General features: G+C 34.7%; 1 protein-coding gene across 1 annotated transcript in view; it reads left to right on the top strand.

Annotated features, from left to right (window-relative positions):
* CSMD1 (CUB and Sushi multiple domains 1) overlaps positions 1-23,676 on the top strand; it is a 1,182,441-nt gene that overhangs the window by 901,813 nt on the left and 256,952 nt on the right. The window contains exons 20-21 of the mRNA XM_062571121.1: positions 862-1,077; positions 4,198-4,386. Of these exons, the coding sequence (XP_062427105.1) occupies positions 862-1,077; positions 4,198-4,386 (405 nt within the window). The remainder of the gene's footprint in view (positions 1-861; positions 1,078-4,197; positions 4,387-23,676) is intronic.

The following is a 23,676-nucleotide window of genomic DNA, read 5'->3' on the forward strand; positions in this document are numbered from 1 at the left end:
CCTGGGTACTGCCAGTTATTTGCAGTCAGCTGGGACCCGAGATGAGGGGGGCAGAGGGAGGTAGCTGTGCTCTGCCACAGTTAGGCGTGACATCAGTCTGTGTGGTATAATCGATGTTTCACGCAGTCTGCCGTTTAAAACCTCATTACAGATAGGATTTTCGTTTAAGATGCATATGACATTTTAAAATGTAATATTTATAAAGAATATTGCCCCCAACACTAAACAGTTGTATTTGGAAGCTAACCATGATGGAAAACAACTCTTTTATTGGTAGGCTGGAAATTGATTATTGAAAAGCAATCAAGACTTGAATAAATTACTAGTCCCAGCCAATATTATCCTGTATATATGGAATTCTATACAGAAATTGTATGTATTTAGTTGTTCTGTGTGGGTACTTCCCCCAAATTGAGATTAAAAAGTAAAATTAGTTTTTGAGAAAATGCAGAAAGTATAGCAAATCCAAAAATGTAGCTAATAAACAATAAAGTATGTCTCCTGGTTTAATAGTGAGATGGTGGTAGAGGCTGAAATAAGAGAGGCTTCTTAGAGCAACTTGAATAAAACATATCTAGAGAATTTTCAGACTGCTTGGTATGGATGAAAATGGATCTCATCAGTTGTCTTATGGGAGTGAGCTACACACAAACTAATCAAACATCTGCAACCCACGTACTAAACCTATGTGCTTTTTGCAAAATTTGTTCTGTGAATTTCAGATTTTGAATCTATGTGCTACTTTTTCTAAAAATCTTTCCATATCATTTAAAATTTATGATCTGTATCACCTATGTATAACGGAAGAGGAAAAACTTGCTGTTAAATACCTTACTTTTCCCCTTTTTAATATTTTTAAAGGTGTACAGCTGGTTTTTCATACCTTTCACCTTGAGAGCTCTCATGACTATTTGCTCATCACTGAAGATGGCAGCTTCACAGAACCAGTAGCCAGATTAACTGGTTCAGTCTTGCCCCCTGCAATTAAAGCTGGCCTCTTTGGAAACTTTACAGCACAACTTCGATTTATATCTGATTTTTCAATTTCTTATGAAGGCTTCAACATAACATTTTCAGGTAAGAAATTCCATTCTGCAAATTGTCCAGAAACTATTTCCAGATAATATTTTTACTGTAGATAGGGGAAACATTGAAGCGTATAGAAAAAAAAATCAATAGAAATAGTTTCTATCTTAGAAAAATCTCTAAGGCTTATATAGGTTTGTATAGACAAACTAAGAAGGAAAATGTTTGTGATGAGAATATTTTAATTAGTTTTCCATGGTTCCAGGGAGCCTATGGACAACACTGTGAAAAGGAAGGCTGGAGGAAAATGGAGAAAAAAATACAGAAGTACAGGGTACTGCTTTAGAAAAAAGAAAGTAACTGGTACAGTTCCAATAAAGGAAGAATAGAAAGAGTGGAAAAGCACTACTATGCTAACTCAGAGTCACAGAGGAGTTTAAATTGAGAATAAAATATTTTTATATATAAAACTGAAGGGAATGATTTATTAGGCTTTGATATTTGAAGTTCTGATTTTTTTACAAATTCCTCTTTTAGGAATTTGTACTAAAATCGTACTTAAATTGTACTTAAAACTTTTATCTGCTGGACCTAATGTGGCTCATTGATCACTTCTACTATTTTGGGACCTTCCCACAAGAAGGTTACTTTGAGGAAAGATTTCTTTATTTATTCTGGTCAATAAGTCAGCTTTCCATTAGTTTCTTCCTTTGACTAACTGTTTTTGATCCTATCAATCCAACCTCCAAGAAAAATATTTTAGGAAACGGACAGTAGAATATTTTAGTATGGTCTAAATGAGAAAGAGTAAATATTCATCATGTTGGAGACACAAATAGTAAGGTTCTTTAATTTAACACTTAAGGTATTCACTTTAATAGGAGAGCAGTGGGTTTCTTTATAAATTAATATTTCACTGTATTTTATTAATTATTTTTGGAGAAGTCATTAAAATCCGTGTCATCATATGTCAATAAGAAGAGTTCCCTGTAGGTCCCAGTTCTGGGAAACAGTTCAGGGTCATGAATTTCAGTTACAGAGAAGTGCCTGGCTGAACAGAAGAGGTGACACAAAGAGCAAATTATTTTTCTGTTGGTTATCAGAGGTGGCATTCTTCTAAATGATGTCTTGGCTTTTTTGTACCATATTCTGAAGAACAGAAGACAAGTCTTTTGGGGTCAGACCTAAAGTCCCTCTTTTCCAACGCCTTATATCTAGCAGTGGTCAGTAGCAAATACTTATGGAATAGTACACAAAAAATAGGAAAAATATAGTTCCTCAGGATATTCTGTGAGGATGCAGAATTGTGTGGTTCAGATATTTCCTGAGTTAAGTGTAGCCCCTCTGTATGTAACAGACCTTATTTTTCCCCATAGATTTGTTCTTTTGACACAATCTGAATTCTTAGTCATCTAATTCTCTCTTTGCTCTGTATAGGAAGCCTAAAGAAATGTTCCTCATGACTAGTATTATCTTTTGAGGCTTTTCTCTTTGGGCTAGCTGTATAAGTAACAGAACTTCACTGCTTCTGATTTTAATTTAATTTCTCACTTATACTATTGTTCTAACACCAAAATAAAAGGTAGTAAGGTAGACACTGATTTTTCAGAATATTTAGACAGCATTTAGACATATAGAGAAAAATTTATAACTCTGCATCACAATTAACATTTGTCATTTTGCCAGCTGACAAAGTAAATAATTGGTGATTATTACACAAATTATTTTTTTTTTTTAATTCTTCACATCCCCTGGAGAAGTATGACTCATCAAGAAAAGGCAAGAACAATTGAATTTATGTCTATATATTGTTTATGCATTCATATTAATAGGTGTAAATTACTTTTGATTAATTTTTGTTCAATACATATGATGAAAAAAAAGAGCTTGAGATTTATGTTGGCTGGTTTGACATAATATTAGTATTTATTGAAAGCAATATACATTGTTAAAGATTCTGTTACAGTTACCTATTTTTGTTTAGATAGCGGTGGTAATTTTTGATTGATAAGACATTGGAGAAGACATATTTTTCATGTTGCAATTTGCTAGCTGTGATTCTCTTTTTCCATTATATTTTTATTGTTACATGACAGAAAAATAACAAAATATTTGTATTTGACGGATAGGCCAGCTTTATTTGTTACTATTCAGGGGGTTATATTTTTGTTTTACTTTTCAGCTGTGCAAATTTTAACTAAAAATTCCTTAACTTAAATCCTCCTTAAATTTCTAACTATTAATTCTTTCAATGACTGGATTTATTTTGCCAAAAAAAGTGTTCTTTTAAAATGTTTTTTAAGAATTCGTGACTTTTTATGAGTGCAAACAAAACTGAAAAATATATGCTGTTCTTAATCATTCAAGAGTGTCATTCTCTCTGAGAATAATGAGATTTCCAGTGCAATATGATTCTGTATACATCTACTATTAGTTAAACAGGTCATTTAAGTGGTGCTGAAAAGACAAATGCACAATTTAAGTAGCATTTTGAGGACCTCAGTATTATTCTTTCTTATAACTTTTATGTTCATGTAGATTTCCCAAATTCTGTGGATTATTTCTGATTCATAGTCACAAAAGAGAGAACAAATTCAGACCCTTTGAATCTTCTTAAAAGATGCATATATATTTGTTTTCAATTAAGTGATGCCTGTGAGATTTCGAAAAGGTATGCGAATAGAGAGTGCCTGATTGACAGTGTAGTTTTACTTATGAAACTTAAGCACATATTTGAAACCTTGGTCACACATCTTCTCATTCACTTGACCTTTCATTCGATTCCTGCTGGATTTCTTTTCATTACATAATGAATTTTTATACCATTAGTCTTGCTCCTAAAACTGTTTGGAAGTTCAGAGGAAGCAAACCAAGGATGCAATTAAACAAAATTATAGTCAACCACTCATGGTACAAGATGATTACAGCCCTTAAAATTAAGAAAATAAATGTATTGTGGGTGGGACACAATAGACCTTTTATTACTGTATATATGACCGTAATAGAAATATAGAAACAGCACCACTTTTAAGTAGAGAAAATGTCTCCGAAAGACATGTTTCCAAGTGTTCTGTACCGATACTATGCAACTAATTTATTTAACATTTTTTAACATGTTAACATGGACAAGTTGTCCCATATGTTTAATCTATTATGTTTTATTGTTTGCAGAATATGATCTGGAGCCATGTGATGATCCTGGTGTTCCTGCATTCAGTAGGCGAATTGGTTTTCATTTTGGTGTTGGAGATTCCTTGATCTTTTCTTGTTTCCCTGGATATCGTTTGGAAGGTGCTAATAAACTTTCCTGCCTGGGTGGTGGCCGTCGTGTATGGAGTGCACCTCTGCCAAGGTGTGTGGGTAGGTGGTCACATGCTTTCATTTCATTCATCAAATTGTTAATAGCACATGGCATGTATCAAATTACTGGGTAGATAACAAGTCGCTTGGGTCGAAATGCTTGGTCCCCAAGCTTTACATACTTTCAAGTCAGTTGGGAGTGTAAGAAGTAGTGCATGTCTCTTCTACTTAGAGAACAAATACTAGGAAGCGTTTAGCAATGATGCTAGCTTTTGAACAGCTGTAGTTATCAGATAGAATTTAGCGGAAAATAAGATCAGAATGTACTATGAGATAAAATATAAATGCAGTAACTGAACTAGATATGTGCCCTTATTAAAAACAATGAGAAAGAAAAAAATCTCACTTTATCTTTCAGGGTAAAGAAATAATGTTTAAAACTTTGAGGTGAAAAGAGCCTTTTGTAGAGTCCCCGAGCTAGTTTTAAGGGTGATTTTTCATAATTTATTATTATTATAATTGTAATTTTTAAAATGAGAATGTACTATTGTTAAAAATCAATAACTGTAAGCTCAGATTGAGTGAATAGTTCTATTCTGGGAGAAACTCTGGTTCTGAATTTATGAAAGACATATAGTTGCTGTGTTTGAGTTGTGGACTGGTTTTATCACATGATGATTGCAGTTTTGCATTATGTGTGGGCTATGAACCACCACAGTGTGAATCAGATCTGCTCAGCTCCTATTAACTTAATGCTTCTGAAATGTCAAATACTTCAACGCACCTCTAAATGGATTGCCTCAAGAAGGTTCTTGTTTTAAATAGGATTTTATTCTATTACAGAGGACATTCACCTTTGGCAGATTTCTTTTATTTGCTTTTGAAGGTCATATTTCTATATCAGAAAAAAGTCGTCTCCTACATTTTTTCATATATATATACTATATATATATGTATGTATATTAAAAATGAAAACTATATATGATACATAATATATTTTATGGAAAAATATTTTAACTGTGTTTTAATAACTTAGGCCTATTTAACTCATGATGAAAGAAAGTAACAGATGGGAGAGACTTCAGTATCATATGGAGCTTGCTTTCCATTTGGAAATCCTAGTTTTAAATCTTAGAGCATTTTCAACTTGATTTCTCTTATAAGAATCATTGACCACACAATACTCTTTGTCTATGAACCAAGTGTGCATCATCGTGTAGAGATTTAAGTTGTACAGCTTTCGCTAGAAGAATATTTACACACTGACATCTAAGCTTGTATGCATTTCATTTTCCTTAATTTTTAAGACTGATGAGCTATTCTGTAGTTACGCATGTATGTGAATGGGGAATTAGCTTCTTATTTATTTGTTCTTAAAGAAAAGATGACTGGTAGCTTTATCAATATATTATTAGGCTATATCTCTACTCAGTTAAAACTGAAAATAAAAGCAGCTGCTACTGCATGTTATGCAACTGGTGTTGCACATTAATAAAGTTCTTTGAAGTAGGTGACTCTTACACAGTCAGCACATTAAGGTCTTCACTGTATATCTGTGTGTATAATTTATAGAAAGATGGAATGATTAAAAAGCATGCTAACATAAAACATTTCTCCTAAGCAAATCACTGACATATATTTTGAGGATTGACAGGAGAAGGGTAGGGCTTTAAGAAAGAATGATACTCCTCCTTAATAAAAATATCTGTGAATGCTATTAATGTTTTTAGACATATCAAAGTACAATAAAATAGTTTAAAAAGTGTGATTCTGTATTTTGCACCTTACAAAACACAAACAAAAATTGTGGAACAGGAAATTATTCTATATATTTAAATAATCATAGTCTTAGCCTCCAAAAAAACCCCCACAGTCCTAAAAAAAGTAAGATAATTGGAAATTAAGAAAAATTAAGAAAAAACACGAATAGATATTAAAGTTGAAGGTTACAACCTCATTATCTATCTCTCCAGAGGACAACTATGAGTCCCTCACCACTATCTACCACCAACTGGTTCCAGTACTATGGGTTACATAGCAGGGGTTCTCAGCCTGCAAGTATGCTACAGTGGATGGGATTCAGATACAGACATCTCAGTTTTACTGTTTGTGTTGTAACTGTGCACATGTGAGCTAGAATTTTAAATTCCATTTATAGGCAATTAAGTCATTAAAGTCAATAGAAAACCTAGAGAGCAATCCAGCTGCCAAAATTCAGGTGACTAGTTAAGGGTGAGATGAATCTGTCATAAGGGAATTGCTCCATTAGACAGGATCAGACAGGATTTAGGTGAGCTTCATGTCCTTTTACAGTAGCACCTGAAATCCAGACAGGTTACCTCATGTCATCTCTGGTGAAGTTAGATGCCTACGTGTGGGTGACTGAATCAGGCATCATTAACCGTTTTGGCTAAAGCTCCACTGACTATTGGGAACTAAGATAACTCATGTGTAGATACCTGCCTGTCACAGATGAGTAACGCGCTTCACTCATAAGAGAGAAACAGCAGTATGTTTTACTGAGATAAAACAGTGATTTACCAAAGTTTGATGGCAAGGTACATTCAGTTATTTACTGCATGAAGAGTAAAGCAATAACTAAATATAAAGTTCAAACAAAGTTGTCAAGGAGATCCTGCCATTGAGTCACAAGGTTCAGAGTGACCCCCTTGCTTTCCAAAGTAGTTCTCAGAGGAGTCTGGGTGCAACTGGATCCAATCTTAGACCCAGGTTTGGTCAATGATGTGTATCTAAAAGATTATGTGCACAATCAATCAGAGATGCAACTTAGCAAAGTTTTAGCACACTATTAGTCACTTCTCATGGATCTGTCATGGGTTAGGGATCTCTCAACCTTAAGGAGTAAGGCTGAGAAACATCCCTACTCAAGGGGGCATCCTGCCACCCAACACACTGCTATGCAAGAGAGCTCTAGGCTGTCTCCTATTTATGGGGTAAGATGATTGACTCATACTTATATTTGCATACCAGCATATTTGGATTGGCATATACTTAATTAGCCTTTGGCTATGTGTCATTATCTGTCTCCTCAAATTCAGATTTGAATCAGGTGCAGCCATCATGATTGTTACTGATGGTTGTCACCTGAGTGGGGTTATGGAGAGGCCAGGTTGAGGCAGAGGAAGAAGCACACCATCACACTGCCTTAAAGCAGTCAAATCTTGGTATCTGAATCTGTCCCATGAATCTGATTTTTTTTCCTCTTCCCTTAAAACTGACACCAAAATCCTAGTTTTTATTTACCTGCTTATGCTTCCTCCCCATCACATATCTTGGTAATCTTACCATTTGCCTTTTCATAGACTCTAACAATGTGAGCTGACTTGCTTTATGTTTAGATGGATTACCATATTGCTCATAACAGATGATCTTCATGTTTGTAAAGAAAATGTATTGCAAGCAGATAAGTTAAATATGCAAGGTCTCAGTCCATTTATCCAGTAATTTACTTACTTTGCCTTACAGGTTTTCACATATTCCTCTGTCTTGATTCATTCATATGCTTTCACATTAAAGTTTACTTTTTAAAATCTTTCTGTACATTCTTTGAATAAAAGGATGTAAAGCATCCATTTGGGGGATAATTTGGGGATTTGATTTTTTTTTTTTAAATCATTGACAAAGGTGGCCTAAGTGGCCTGTTAATTTCTGTTGTCGTGCATTAACATTTTTATCCCTCCTATTTCGTGTATCTTGTATCTTGTTAGGGTGTGCATACTATGAATACTTCTGGCCAAGAGGTCAGTTCCAGAGCTAAAGAATGTTTCTGTAATCCAGCACATATCACATTTGATTACCTGCATATATATTTCAATGCACCTACGTTGGATTCCCATTTCTCCAACATACCTGATGTGGGAGAAACCTTTGTATTTTATTTGAAAGCCATTTGTTCAAGGTTCTGCCTGAGCACTGATCTTCAAGTTCAATGTGACATCCAAGCTTTATAATATTTGCTTTTTATTATTCTAAACACACAGTTAAATCAAGATATGACACCCAAAAGACACTTTCAATGGTAGTATTAGTGGTGAATTTCTTGTGCCCCTCTGAGTCATCTTAAGGAGAATCCCTACTTATACCATATATGCAGAAACTGCCTTTGGAGTATTAAGCTCCAGTCTACCTAAAGTGGGGGCAAAATTGCAAACGGTTTTTTTTTTCCACCCTGGTTAAGATTGAGACAAACTCCAAACCTGACTTCATAATCAAGCCTTGCAAAAGCTATAAGAAACTCAGAACCTTAGTGTGTTATGTCAGAAACCTTTCCATGTGGTAGGCAGGGGGACTCAGGGGAATCCAGATAGTCCATCTTTCTGTAAGACCCATCTGGTTGCTGGAGAAAGAAATGTCTATTGCTGCCTCTTTAGTTGAATTCTATCTGCTGAAAGTGCCAAAGAATTTATAAATTGCATTAAGAAGAAATGAATAAATATTTAAATGTATTTAGTATGCACTTAGAGACTATATATGCTAACGGTTTTGACAGCAGTGGAAAAATATGAAAATACTGCTTACTGACATCTTTTAAATCATGAAGAATTAATTTAAAGTTGACAACAGATGCATTAAAAGTATAACCTTTGCCAATCTTTATATACACTTTAATGCCTTAAGAAAAAGACAAAAAACAACTCCCCCGCAAAAAACTAATGAAATGTGCTCATTTTATGTAAGCTTTCTTTTATTCTGATATATTCATCAATACCTTTTAAGTAGAATTATTTATTTGAAAAGTTAAATGTCTGTTCCTAGAATCTTAGTTAACATTGTTATACACAAGATTCGAGGCATTTGTTGGAATAAGAGAAAATTCAGTGAGTACAATTAAATGAATGTGGCTTAGTTTATATTCTTGGAAAGATCAAGTAATTGTTATAAATTTTTATACACTGAGAATTGTGCTAGAATTAGAAGATACACAGTTGGTGTTGATGATTGTATTAAAAATTACCATCTTATTAACCTAACTTCATAAAACCTAGGTTTTATTTTACATTTTCATTTTAATATTTGAATATATTGTCAATATATTGCTCTATCTCATTCATGTCTTATTTGATTATAAATTTTGAATCATTATTCTTTATGGAATACTTATTTTGAAGTTACATGCAGCCAACATTCATCTAAACAAATATGATCAACCACACAAAAGGCTCAGAGAGTTACTGTTTTCAGTACGTAAATTCAATATGAAATTGTTTACCCGCATTTCTGCTCCGTACTTTTTAGTACACATAAATTTAATTTTCTTTGAAGAGGAATCAAAGTACATGTCTGAAATACATTAAGTAATAGGGAAATACTATTTTCTATGAAAATTAGTATCTTCTTTGATCCATGGAATCGTCAGTAAGTAAATTGCTCTTGGGGGACTGATTTGTTTGTTCTTGTTTTTCTTTGTGTCGGGCTTCTCTGGCTCCCATTCAAACACATATATTCATTTTAGTTCAGCTGTCATAAACTTTTTGAACCATTAGCAATATTTAAGCATATTGATTTGTAGGAATCTGTCACCTTATATTGTTGTCATGTATCTTTTCTTTTTTTTCCCCTGTTTTTAGCTTTTAGAAAGTCATTCCTATATGATGTACTGTAATGAGAGATTCATAACCAATATCTTGAAAATGCTCTCAGAGTAATCTCTATAATATGAATTACTTATTGCAAAGTTACAAAGGTTACTTAAGTGTCAATAGTTAACTTAATTAAGTATGAGGCATTGAATTAGCCATGAAATTGTAAGGGTAGTGTATCCAATTACCATGCCAGTCACAGATTTGATCACCTGTATCTTTTCCTATGCATAATTTAGAGTTATGGATCCAATCATATGTATACACAATGAGTCTCATGCAGAGAGCAAATTTATTAACTGAGGCCTCACATTTCATTTTTGTTCTTATTAAGTTCAATTTTGAATCCATTTGTAGACTGGTTTGAAGACATCTCTCCTTAAACCCATGTAAAAGACCTCCCTTCATAACTGATCAAAAACGGTTCCTTTTTATAAATTATGTATAGACAATTGGCATTTAACCAGAATAGTATATCTAAGTAGACCTTTTATCTCAGTCTGTTATATTTGTCCAGCACTTTGCCTTTTCATAAAACAACTTTCATGTTTTGTGTGGTTTAATTTGTGGGTTTTTTTATAATAATATCTGTACATATTAATTTTAAAGTCTGTGTAATGATTTATCTGAGGTATTTAAAGAATGCATAGTATTCCCAGAATCCAAGCTCTTATGTACTCTTCAGACAAGTTTCTCTTTTCTGTCTAGATAAATAATCTATCTGATTTGGGGTGAAAAGCCCTGTAAGCGACAGATTTTTTGGAGGAGGTTTTTCTGGTTGCTTTTTCTTAATTAAGGCATAGGGAGATACATCTTCCATGTAATCATAGTTCAGTTTTGAAACAAATGGTGTTACAATGGAGTGCATTCTTGTTTTTTCTTTCTATAAATATTGAACTGAATCAGCCCTTCTTTTTCTCTGTGTGTGTTATGTTGAAGATTCTTTTCCTAGATGTGTTAGTCTTCAGAACCAATTTCCATCGGTCAGAATTTCAGTTGTGGTACACTTTGTATTGTGCTTGTACTCCCTCTGACTCAAAAGGAGTATCCAGGCTTATATATTTAGGTACAAGAAATACCTAAAATGATCACTACTAACATACTTGAAATAATGTTGTCAATTTGTAGACTTACAGAAGTAATTCCACACATCTTGATGAGTAGTTGTAAACTCTTTCAATACTTCTGCTTTTGCTCCTCTTCAAGTATTAATCATTTAGTCGTTCCTCATACAGCATTGCAAAGATAGGTCTCGCGTACAAAGATAAAAAATACTTAAGTGGAAAAAAAAATGAATGCCATCTCATTTCTGATACTTTTTGATTGGTTTCTTTCTTAAGTAATACTGACTATTGACTATTTAATTTGTTATATTTACAGTACCTTTAATACATGCAGGACTCTGGTTAACCATGAGTCAGTTACGCAAAGATTTTTCTCCATTTGAGGAGTTTCTTGCATTGTCAATAAATACTTATGTCTGTGAACCTAATAATGTAGGATAGTTCTACAAAGGGCTCCAAAATAAGATCTAGAGAAAAGAGTTTTTTGTGAGTTCCAGGGGAAAAAAAATGATAAAAAAAAACATACAGTCATGGTGAGTTCTGTGGTTGATGTAGTGCATAGTCTGCTCATGACTGTGGAGGCTGTCTTGGAAAAAGGAGCAAGGCTTTCTCAAGGATAAAGAGGACACTAGGGAAGGCTGTTACTGCTCAAACGCCATGTCAAATTGCAGAACACTCATATAGGGATTATAGTAGTTCAGATAAGTATGTGCAGTAAAAGACCACAGTGACCCATACATCAGTGTCTTTAAGGTCTTGGGGCATATGCACTGCTGTTTTAAATTAATGAATAAATAGTGTACAATGAGAGTGGCTTCAGCTACCCAGAAACCTTTGTTCTTGTGACCTTTCCTTTGGTGACATTGGCTGAATCCAGAAAAGGAAACAGGGCTATTTTTTTTTCTTGTTAATGTACTTCGTCTTCAGCAATCAAGAGTTGGCTTCTTAGGAGAATTTTGAGTCTGAAGTTGTTCAAATACAAAAATTTCTCTAAAATTTTGTTAAGAAAATAAAGTAGCAGATTATAGATGTAACACAGAAGTTAGAAAGTCAAGAATCACTTCCAAGTCATATAAATCCAGAAAGGAGGGTTTAGCATGTATCTGATATTGTGCAGAGTATTCTGAAGTAGCAAATGTTCTCAAAGAAATGTGTATAAAGCCAAGATCTTGAGACTTGCATATGCTCTCAGTGTGCTTATCCCTTTCTCTAAGAGATTGAGTGGTGCCAAGACAGAGGAGCCAGTATTCAGCAAGCCCTTCTTGTTACCAGTGTGTGCCAGAAAGTTTCAGAGAGTGAAGACGGCCATAATCCTTTCTGTTCTAAGCAATATAGAAAAATAGCCAATAACATAGGAATATTTCTAGGTACCTCTCTGCTTCACAGCCAAGTATGACAAGAGGCAGGCTTTGATTGAGAAATGGTATGTTTTCCTGGTAGATCTGTGAAGGAGCACACTGATTTGGGGGAAAGGTATACCCAATGGTATTTCTGATTGTCCATTTTAGCTTTTGGTGTGCTTAAATTCATAATTCCAGTTTGTGAGGTTGCAGCCCTTAAAGTCAAGTAAAGGAGTAGTCCAATAAGAAAATAGTCTCTAAAAGGGATTCTTTTAAAGCCACTCTTGTGGTGAAACAAAAAAAGGAGAAAAAGCTATAAATATGGGAAATCAAAGAGTATTAAAGGAGATCCTTTTAAGAAGAAAAGTTAGAAGATAACTTTGATACAGAAAAATGTGGGGAAAGAAGCTCTTTGCCAAGCAATTGAGTGGAACTGAGAGAGAAAGACATGTTCATTACCCTTCTGTTAAAGCTCCTGTCGTGTGAATTTTTCACAACACCAAGAACATTTGCAGAGATCCTGTTTGTTGTATCATGGCACCTAAGACATTAAGAGTGAAGATATTCTCTTACTCTGATGAATAGTTCAGACAAAAACAACTTCTTTCTCAAAAGAGTGAGAAGAAACCCTGCTTGAACTGAAATCTGTTGATTTTAGAGTGCATGTTCAGAAATCAGATCTAGTCTCAATTCTGTGGCACAAATTCATAAGTACATTACTGGATTCTTTAGCCTCTAGAGTCTTTCTTCCTCACTGTCATTTCGATGCTGACCAAACTCATGTGGAAGGTATGTACACACTAGCATTTACATATCAACAAGGACATTTCAGTGCTTCTGGAGCATATGATAGTATTTATTTTCATGATCATTTCCATCACATTCAAGATGAGAGCCCTTCAAATTTAGCTGCTTTGCGTACCTTCTGACCATTTAATTGGTTCAGTTGCAATGATTTTAATGTTTTTTTGCAGCCGTGCCATGCACTGCGCAGCTCAAATGGCTATACAGTGTTCCTCCAGCTCAGTATGAATAGAGTTCTGATGGGTCAAGCTAGAGTTTTGCTCTGGTTAAAGACCCTATTTCTGAGTGCAGCCTCCAATTAGATCACTCTCCCTTTGTGCCTGCAGCCACCTGCTCATTACTAAACTTGCTTATGAAAAAAGCCTTACTGTTAAATTAAAAACGTTGGAGAAGGTCCAGGAACCTAGGGCTAGTCCCCTCTTGCGCCATTTAAAAAATATGACAATATGACCCAAGGTGGAGTGTGATTTCCCCAAATATCAGCAGATTAACATTTTTTTTCTCTGTTAAAGTTGTACTTCTTCTGTGAAAGCAGCTCTCCATAGCTTAGCTGTGAGGTGAATTCTGATAGTTTTTGTTGGCGTGAGGTGGCTTTTCAGGAGGGTCCCCTTTCTCCACACCTCTTTATACCCACCGTCAAAAGATTGGAACTGCCAGTCACCTCACAGAGAATTTTATATTCTGTATTTAGTTGTTTACCAGAAAGCTAGTTGATCATTCATAAAGAAATTTAATTTCCTATAAAAGTTTACTCAGAAGGACTGAAGTAACAATGATGACTTCCCTGTCAAATATACTAGTAGTTAATATCTGCAGATGAAAGGCTTGTCTTTCACACAGAAGTACTATTTCCTATCTTTCTGGAGACAGTGGTTGTATTCAGAAGTTATCCTGCAGTCTGTACTTAACTAGTGACTTTGAGAACGCTCCAAGAAGTATTCTATAGCAATTGCTGTCTGTAATCACCCACAATATGAAGGACATAGACAATCTTTTGAAGGAGAAAAATTGGCTGACTACCCTTATGTAACTACAGTTTGAAATACGTTGTCTAAATGTACATTCAGAGTGTTCTCTTTTATTCTTCCTCTCAAAATTTAGTGTAATTGAGGGGAACTTATGATTGAAGGGAATTGAGAGAATAACACTCTGCTATTTTGGAACTGTATGTAAGACACACAGAATTAATGGAATTAGGAACAAATTCCTATCGATAATGATAAGGTAAAAATATCCTCCTAGCAATGCTGGCTCAAGAATACGAACAAAATAAATATACACAGCGTCTTGAAGAAGATAAGTCACTAAAGTAAACCATATTTTTAGATTTGAGAGTACTGAAACAGGTATCTGTTTTTTTAATAATGTAAGAGATAGTTTGTCACCTGTAAAGGCTCCTAACATCTGGCACAGTACTGTAATTGGCATGTTTGTGTGTTGTAAGTTTAATTTCAAAAATTTATTTCTGAATATTTAATTATCCTTTAGAAAGATTTTTTTTTTTTTTTGAGTTTGCTAGTATGGTTTATATGTGGGTAAAAACAAGCTGTTGGATTATCCTGTGTCTAGCTGAACTTTAGGAACAGAAAACTATAATCTTGCTTTTCTCTTTCATTCACCTCTTTTTGTTATTCTTTGTGCTGTACTGTGTTGGAGGTCATTCCATCTTCTGTCTACCCAGTTGTACGTAGTTATGCTGTGCTGCTTCCATTTAGCTTGTCTGAAGAATTATAGTCCATTATAGTCCAAATTTATTGGACTAGAATTCCTAGAATTTACTTCTCTCAGAAGTTTTTTGTGTGTGCTATTAATTTATTTTTGATAGTTTTCAAGATAAGTCTTCTGTGTTGGTTTGCCACTAATGAAGGCAAAAATTCTCCACTGTTGTTGGCACTTTATTCTTTGTTTCGTTGTTATTATTATTGCTTCAGTTATTATTCTAATATATTTCCAGCAAAAAGTGCGATTGTTTTCAAATATACGCATTTAGTTACTAATTATGGTTATGAAGATTTATTGACATTGCTTCTAAATATATAATTTATTCACAATTTATTATTTACTTTAACATATTTCACATTTACTTTCATGCAAAGGTATGAATTTATACTTATTTCATGACTACTTGAACAAAACTGCCCAAGATACTATTTTCACTTTTTTCTTCCACCAACAAATCTTTTTTTCCTACCTATAATTATACAATTCTATTACAGTTTCATTTACATTTCACAGCTGATCACTGTTTCTTGAGTGCAAAGCCAACCTTTTAGTGGGCTGGTCCCTCTTGAGTGTGTACATAACCAAGAGTGATGCTCCTAGGCAGTCACGTACTTCTGTACATCCCCAAAGTTATGCCAGTCACAGAAGCTTGGTGATTACTGGGATATAGAAATGAAGTGGAACAACTCCTAAGTCTGTTGAAGTCTACCTAAGGAACAATGTCATAATCAGATCCTTCCAGAAAAGTGGTTTTAACTATACTCTTGCCATCTTCACCAGCCTTTTTTTTTGCCGGAGCGACACAACTCATCTGGGATGATTGTGTCTAAAGTGGATTTCCTAGACCTCATGTAGCAAATCAAATCCATACTTTTCATGATGATTTTCTTAGCTTCCACTCTGCTTTAAGGTAGACTAGGTGGGAGCTTTCCACTATCTCCATACTGAAGTTGTGCTGCTGTTTACAAAGGAATAGAAAGACACAAAGGTAAAGAGAGGAAGCATTCCTATAAGTGAGAGCGTAACTCTGGTTAGGGTACTTTATGCAAAACTAAGCAGTCCCCTGTTATGGATTCTAATTCTAGAATAGCTTTTGTTTTTAAATTGAATGTAATGTCAGTCGATAAATTATAAATAGAGCTAGAATCCATAAAATATTCCCTCACCCACAGAAATACACATTCTCCCACCTCAGTGCCATACTCCTGAGGTTTCACTGACATTTGACAGTGCAGGATGCTGTCCCTGCCTTCATGAATTTCATATTCCCTTCTGCACACTGACATGGCTTTGTCAGCACTGAGAGAAGTTAAATACTGTTCTGTTTAATTAGTAGATTCCAATAGTAAATAGCTTCTCATTCTTGTGGGAAATGGGGTATGTGCAAAAGCAGAAATGTGTTGTGAAACAGAAGATACCCAGTGAGTATACACGTTTCAAGAGAGAGATGACTGCTTAGGAGGACTTGCAGGAGAAGAGGGGTAAGAAAGGAGTTTACATGGAAGTTTTGAATGCTAGATCACTTGAATCATCTAGTGCTTTTTAAAATTTGGTGTTATCATTTCTAATGATCTAACAAGTGTGTAAATGAATCTTTTACTTTTGGTATTCTTTTATGGTATGCTACAATGTGTGGATGAAATGCTGAAAAAGCCATTTTTTCCTTCCTTCCTATTTGTGAAAAGTGTCCTGTAGAAACCTGTGAGAGTGAAGGGACCTTTGCAGTGAATTGCAAGGTACAGTGTCCACTTACAGCAACCTTCTCACTTTGCAAAATACATCTCAGGGATTGCCACTTCACCTTGTTTTATTTGTTACTCTCAGAGAGGAACAGTAGAATAACGTATGCTTCTCATATCACAGAAGATACAGTCTTGCTATAAAACAAGCTTAGGTTCAAAATTTAGTTCCCCACCATATTCTGTCACATTAATTGCAAAATCACAGAATCAAGAGAAAATGAAGAAAATGAAAATACTTGATTATATTGATTTTCCTCAGCAAGTTTGCTGATGATACGAAGCTGGAAGGAGTGGCTGACACACCTGAAGGCTGTGCTGCCATTCAGAGAGACCTGCACAGGCTGGAGAGTTGGGTGGGGAGGAACCTCATGAGGTTCAACAAGGGCAAGTGCAGGGTCCTGCACTTAGGGAGGAAAAACCCTAGGTACAAGCTGGGGGCTGACCTGCTGGAGAGTAGCTCTGCAGAGAAGGACCTGGGAGTGCTGGTGAATGACAAGTTGACCATGAGCCAGCAATGTGCCCTTGTGGCCAGGAAGGCCAATGGTCTCCTGGGGTGCATTGGGAAGAGTGTTGCCAGCAGGTGGAGGGAGGTGATCCTGCCCCTCTACTCAGCCCTCAGGAGGCCTCATCTTGAGTCCTGTGTCCAGTTCTGGGCTCCCCAGTATAAGAAAGACATGGAGCTGCTGGAGAGAGTCCAGCGTAGGGCTACAACTATGATCAGAGGGCTGGAGCACCTGCCCTGTGAGGAAAGGCTGCGAGAGCTGGGCCTCTTCAGCCTGGGGAAGAGAAGACTGAGGGGTGATCTTATCAATGTGTACAAGTACCTGAAGGGAGGGTGTCAAGGGGATGAGGACAAACTCTTTTCAGTTGTCCCATGTGACAGGACAAGAGGCAAAAGGCAGAAACTGAAGCACAGGAAGTTCTGCCTGAATGTGAGGGGGAATTTCTTCCCTGTGAGAGTGACGGAGCACTGGCACAGGTTGCCCAGAGAGGTTGTGGAGTCTCCTTCTCTGGAGATCTTCAAGGCCCGCCTGGATACAATCCTGTCTAACATACTGTAGATGACCCTGCTTGAGCAGGGGTGTTGGACTAGATGATCTCCAGAGGTCCCTTCCAACCTTATTGGTTCTGTGCTTCTGTGATATTTAATAATCATTTTCTTTTAACTGATTACAATAATGTATGCTTATCAGATCACAGAAGATAGAGCTTTGCTGTAAATTTAATAAATTTAATAAATTTAATAAATTTAATAAATTTAGCTTATGCCATTATATTGTCACATTAACTGCAAAATTGCAGAATCAAGAAATTATAAGACAAGAAAATGTAAATACTTGATTATATTTAATAATCATTTTCTTTTAACTGATTAATACCTTGACAATGTTGTGCTCAACATTGTGGCTGTAGAACTGCCTTTATTACTATAGATGATTGGTTCCTCCTGTTCACAAAAAAAGGCAAATAACTAAACACTTTTATTACTTCTTCTCAGATTTAGACACTAGGACATCCCATGATAATGAGAAGAAAAATTTGAGTTAGTTCTTCAAATCTCCTTTCCTAGTTTTGCCATGATTTTTTATATTTGATTTGCATGCTGCTTCTGTCTGTTTGCCTGTGTTTTACCTGTTCCTGTCTCCTTTAGACTCTGTTATAAATCTTTGTCTAGGACATAGCATGAAAAATATTATCAATACACTAATATTAACTCATTCAATTCAGACTAGCCTTTCAGGGTAAGCATTGCATGGGATCTAAGAATTATGTATCAGTATAATAAATTTGTCCTGAATAGTGTATTTTTAACCTATATTACTTCTCTGTCCTCTATTAGCAATTTATTTCGTCTTTATAGAGTGTTCCTAAAACAAGCTATGACAAACTGCAAGCCTGAAGCTGAAAAGAAACAGCTCCTTGATATTTGTGTTTCAAATTTAAATAGTGTTACTCTTTAATTAAATTTTATAGAGCACTTGATTTTTAATAGCACATTAATACTGTATTTGACCAAAACCTTCACTGAGGTACTGTTCACTGATACTTATATTAAAATCACATTAATTTATCATGTTCAGTTGTTATAGTAAATAGTATATGAATAGTTAATGATAGAATGCTAAAATAATTGCTGACACTTTCTAATAAGTTATTTCTTTTTAATAGTTTACTACTATCACTGCAAAATAGTCAATTATATTTAATATACTTTGTCATGTTGCAGCATGAAGTTAATTTCCATGGAGACTGAAGTGTGAGAATTTTGTTTAGCCTGAATAGCACTGGAGATTTTTTGAGACTCTTAAGATTTGGCATTCTTTGTTTTCTTTAAATTCTCTGTAGCATAAAATTTCAATTTGAGTTTATCTTTGAGAAGTCAAACCAAATTTGAAAAGTGTTATTCATTTTTAGCTAGCCTTTTATGCAGAGAGAGTTCTCATTTAAGTTATTTATAGCTGCTCATGTGCAGAAAATCTTCAATAGCATCAGCATTTGAATTTCTGCATCCTCAGGCAATGTGAAGGATGTGTATGCATCCAGGATCCACCATTTTTGGGAAAACTGTATTTAACTGCTGTCATATTTAAGTTGTTAAATCTTTAAGTAGATTTCTAATTCATATAACTTACTTGAAGTTATTTAATGATTTTTTTTTAAATTTGAGTTTCTTCATCTTGTATCTCTCAATTTCTTCATATCATTGCATTTTTAGGAACACAACTGCAGAGTGTTTACCTTTTCTGTATCCTTGTCTGTCACCGTTTGACATAAAAATGAAGATTTATTTAAATTACTATCTGAGTCCCAGTGTAGCTGAATCTTCAAAATGTAGAGCAGTATAATAATTCCAGTTTTCACTTGTCTCTCTTTCAAAATTTTTTAAAAAATAGGAAACACTAATGGATTCCAGCTGGTGCATAGTGGGCACTCTGATTCTACTTTCAAAATGAAAGGGAGGGGTGATTTGGATATGAGACCTTTTATCTTAATCACCTAAATTCAGAAGGAACAATTGCCTGAGGTCCTCCTTTTGCTTTCTTTCTGCATTTTAAGGCTGCTTTATCTTGAAAAGAAGAACAGTGTAGGGATGTTATCTTTATACTTCATTGTCAGGCAATTTTGCTCTTGCACAGAACATACTGTGTTCAGCTTCATCTGTGATCCCTTTTGCCCTGGTGATAGTATCACATCCTACTGGGTTACAATATTACCCAATAGAGAAATAAACAAAACCTATCAACAGTCTGAGCTCAAATTGTTCTCATGTTTTATAAACTCCTAAAGCATTTTGTAAATACAACAAAGGTGTTCTCTATTCAGTAAAAGAGCTTCGTGCAAATAAGCCTTTAAACTGCTAATATTTAACTTTTTTTTGATCTCTGCTTTGGAGAACTGCTTAAGATCCTGTCAAGCCTTTTAGCAAGATGTCTAGAAGAAAAGTAATAGAGCAAACTTTTCCACTAAACAAAGTTAATGTTACGTTTTCTACATGAACTGTATTTCAAAGCATTTTAAGAATCCCTAAGTTTTGTTTGTTGTGTAGAAACTATTTTCATATTCAGGAAGTGTCTGGATGATCTTCAAAAGATCTACCTTCTACAGTTTCCTTTTATCCAACTTAAGGTGAGAGAAAGAAAAGAAGAAAAAAACACACCCTACTTATGTAAATAAAATTTAAGTGACTCTTTTAAAAAAAGAACAGAGTCAAGTATCGGTTCCAGACAGATTGCTCTCACTGCAAAGGAAAAAAAGAATAATTAAGGTAGCATTTTCCAGTTTGCTAAAATCCTCAGCAAAGTTACAAGAGACTATTCAGACGCTATTGTGAAAATGAAGCATATAGCATCTCCTCAAAAACCTTTTCCCTCTGGAATATAGATAGTATACACTCAATAAGTAAATGCTGTTTACTTTGAGGGAATTGTTACATAGCTGTTTTCCACAATACTCTTGGATAATTCTCAGGTGGATGTATTGTTCTTTATTACCCTTTTGATTTCACAATAAATAAATAAATAAATAATAACTTTAAAAAACCCACAAGGTTCAAAAGTTGTAATAGAGAATTAGGTTCATCTGCTTTTATTTTCTTGTTCTGCTTTTGAAATGTAGACCCAGAACCACATCCTATTGTTTTATTTGTTTGTTTTGTTTTTTAAAAGAGATGACTATAAGTGACCTTGCATTTTAGATACTAGGGTTTGGCTGTCTTCCATAGTTTGACAGACTTGAAGCCTGAAGACCCTGAACTAGAACCATATAAAAACCTGACATTTGCAGAGCAAAATTATTTTTAGTACATGCTAGCTTAGTCTATATAACAAAGCATTGAGATGTGATGACAGTAAATTTTTTAATATTTACAATCAACTCTACAGAAAGAGTTTAGAAGTTTAGTTTAGAGAATTTATTCTTTGCTTAGAAAGAAAAGGGCAAACAGATACTTGTAGCACTACAAGCACATTTTAATTTCAATTAGCTACATTAAATTAGTGTGCATTAAAATGACAGCACAGTTTTGCTGCATAAATAAGGATATATTCTTAAAGGAGAATATTTCTTACTTCTCATCCTCAGCTGAGAATGCTCAGATGTTCACTGAGCTCATCAAAAAGATGTTCCCTGTTTTTAAATTACAGACACTTAAAATCTAGTGGTTTGTAGTGGAAATACTAACACATACTTTTTTTTTTTTTTTTTTTTTTTTTTTTTATGTTGAAATGTTTCTTTTGTAACTCCAATTCAAATTAAGGACTATATTGTCTGGGATAGATTGAACATATGGTTCTTTTTAGTACTCTTGCACAATGTTTAAAATAAAATTATTTTACAGTCTAAATAAAGTTTCATATTAAAATCATCCTCACTTCTTATTTATAGTCTATATCCTGTTAATCACCTCCATGTGATCTTCTAATAAAGTTATCAAAGTTATCAAAATAACATAAAACTTCTAATTTGATAGGTCTCATCAGAACAGTGTAGTCTCTATTTCATATTGCTTCTGGGAGAACATGCCTTTCTCTCTTTTCTCCCCTCGGTCTCAAAACAATTGTGGACGAGTTACTAGACTCCCACTGTGTCTCTCCTAGAGCATATTTCAAAGATGAGTCTGTCCCATCCTTTTGAATTGAAGTTTTCTTTGATTTCTTTTGAATTCTAAAGCAGTAGTAGACTGCTGCTTTCTTCAGATAAAATTTCCTACTAGGTTTTACATATACATATATATATATATATATATATATATATATATTCCGCTCAGGACAGATTTTTACACATATTTTCTTTTGAAACAATCTGTTGGATTGCCCATTTCTTCATTATTGCTCCAAAATATATTCAAAATACCTGAGTAAATTCAGAAGAATATTAGGATGCAAGTGATGATTGGTAGATCTTCTCTGTTTAAGTTAGTGAATTCATTGAGGTACCATGGACCATATTGATAGCAGTGAACTATAAATTTTGAATCAATTTATACTGCATCTTGAAAAATCAGACTGTCACAGAAGAAAAGGAAAAGTGGGAAAAACTCAAGGAGGGATCTGTATTACGTTATAATATGTTGGTGCTATGTTTTCATTTATATAGAAAATTTTAATTTAAATATGTCAGAAGCAGATTTTGTTACTAAATTATACCTATATTACTATTATTCTACTAATCTAAACACATAGTATAATCTTAAAAAAGGTAATATGAAATATATTCTGTTCCTTTAAAGGCTACAATTGAACAACCAAACTCTGAAAATGTTATCTGCATACAGTACATCCAGTAGATATCAGTGATAGCATATGCTCGCATATCTACTCACTTAAATTCACAATAATTTTTAAAATCTAAGGTTGTCATTCAAAATATGACAACAGAATAGCATAATAATTACTTGAAGATTGACAAACATCATTTCTCATCGTAAATTCTGTATTTGTTAATGCTTGCAGAATTGGGAGACATATAGATGTTAATGTTGATATCCTTGATTTTTGTAGGAGAGGTGCATATACTTGTTATTCAGTAAATTATATTTAATAAATACAAGCAGAAATGAAGGTTCTCATGCAGGGACATGAGACATTGAGAATTCTCATCTCTTTTATCTATATGCCTAAGTTGAGGGCAGTTCCCTGCAACTCTGCAGGAATCTGGAAGGTGTTGAAGTGATATACTGGCATGAAAGAAAAAAATCCTCTGTAGCCAAGGACTAAAGAGCTCTAGAGCTCTTTCAGGATAATCTGATAGGGTTTGTCTATTTTACTTGCAGTAGTAAAATCAGTAGTTACTCAGAACGCATAAGGAAGGTTGCAAGAAAACTTTCAGTGGTGATTGTGAGGTTTTTTTTTTTTTCAATAACAATTGTCACCGAAGTTATCTATAACACAGTAGTTAGATGAGCTGTATCAATCCCTTAAGCAAAAACTAGTTTTGCAAGAGACTAGAACTAGTTTGCAAGAGATTTAGGTTCATCCTCCTTGTTTTTGTAAAAAGGATTTTAAACTGTATGTGATATCACATAGCAGAATGCAGAGGCACAGAGTCATGGAATGGTTGAGGTCGGGAGGGACCTCTGGAGATCATCTAGTCCAACCCTGCTGCTTAAGCAGGGTCACCTAGAGCATGTTAGGCAGGGATGCATCCAGGCAGGTTTGGAATATTCCCAGAGAAGGAGACTCTACAACCTCTCTGGGCAGCCTGTGCTGGTGCTCTCACTCTCACAGCAAGGAAGTTTTTTCTCATATTAAAGTGGCATTTCCTGTGTTTCAGTTTGTGCCGGTTACCTCTTGTACCACTGAAAAGAGTCCAGCCCCATCCCCTTGACACCCTCCCTTAAGGTATTTATCAACATTGATAAGATCCCCTCTCAGTCTTCTCTTTTCCAGGCTAAATAGGCCCATCTCATAAAATAGATGCTCCTGTCCTCTAATCTTTGTAGCCCTATACAGAATGGCCTGGCCCATGTGGCTAAAGGCTGTTGTTTCATTTTGCATGAACAATTAAAAACTTATTGGAAGCAGTGAAAGAGAAGGGAATATGAACAGATTTTTCTAATCTAGTTGTTCAGTAGACACAT

The sequence above is a fragment of the Rhea pennata genome, chromosome 3 (genome assembly GCF_028389875.1).
Source record: "Rhea pennata isolate bPtePen1 chromosome 3, bPtePen1.pri, whole genome shotgun sequence".
In the NCBI taxonomy this organism is placed as follows: Eukaryota; Metazoa; Chordata; class Aves; order Rheiformes; family Rheidae; genus Rhea; species Rhea pennata.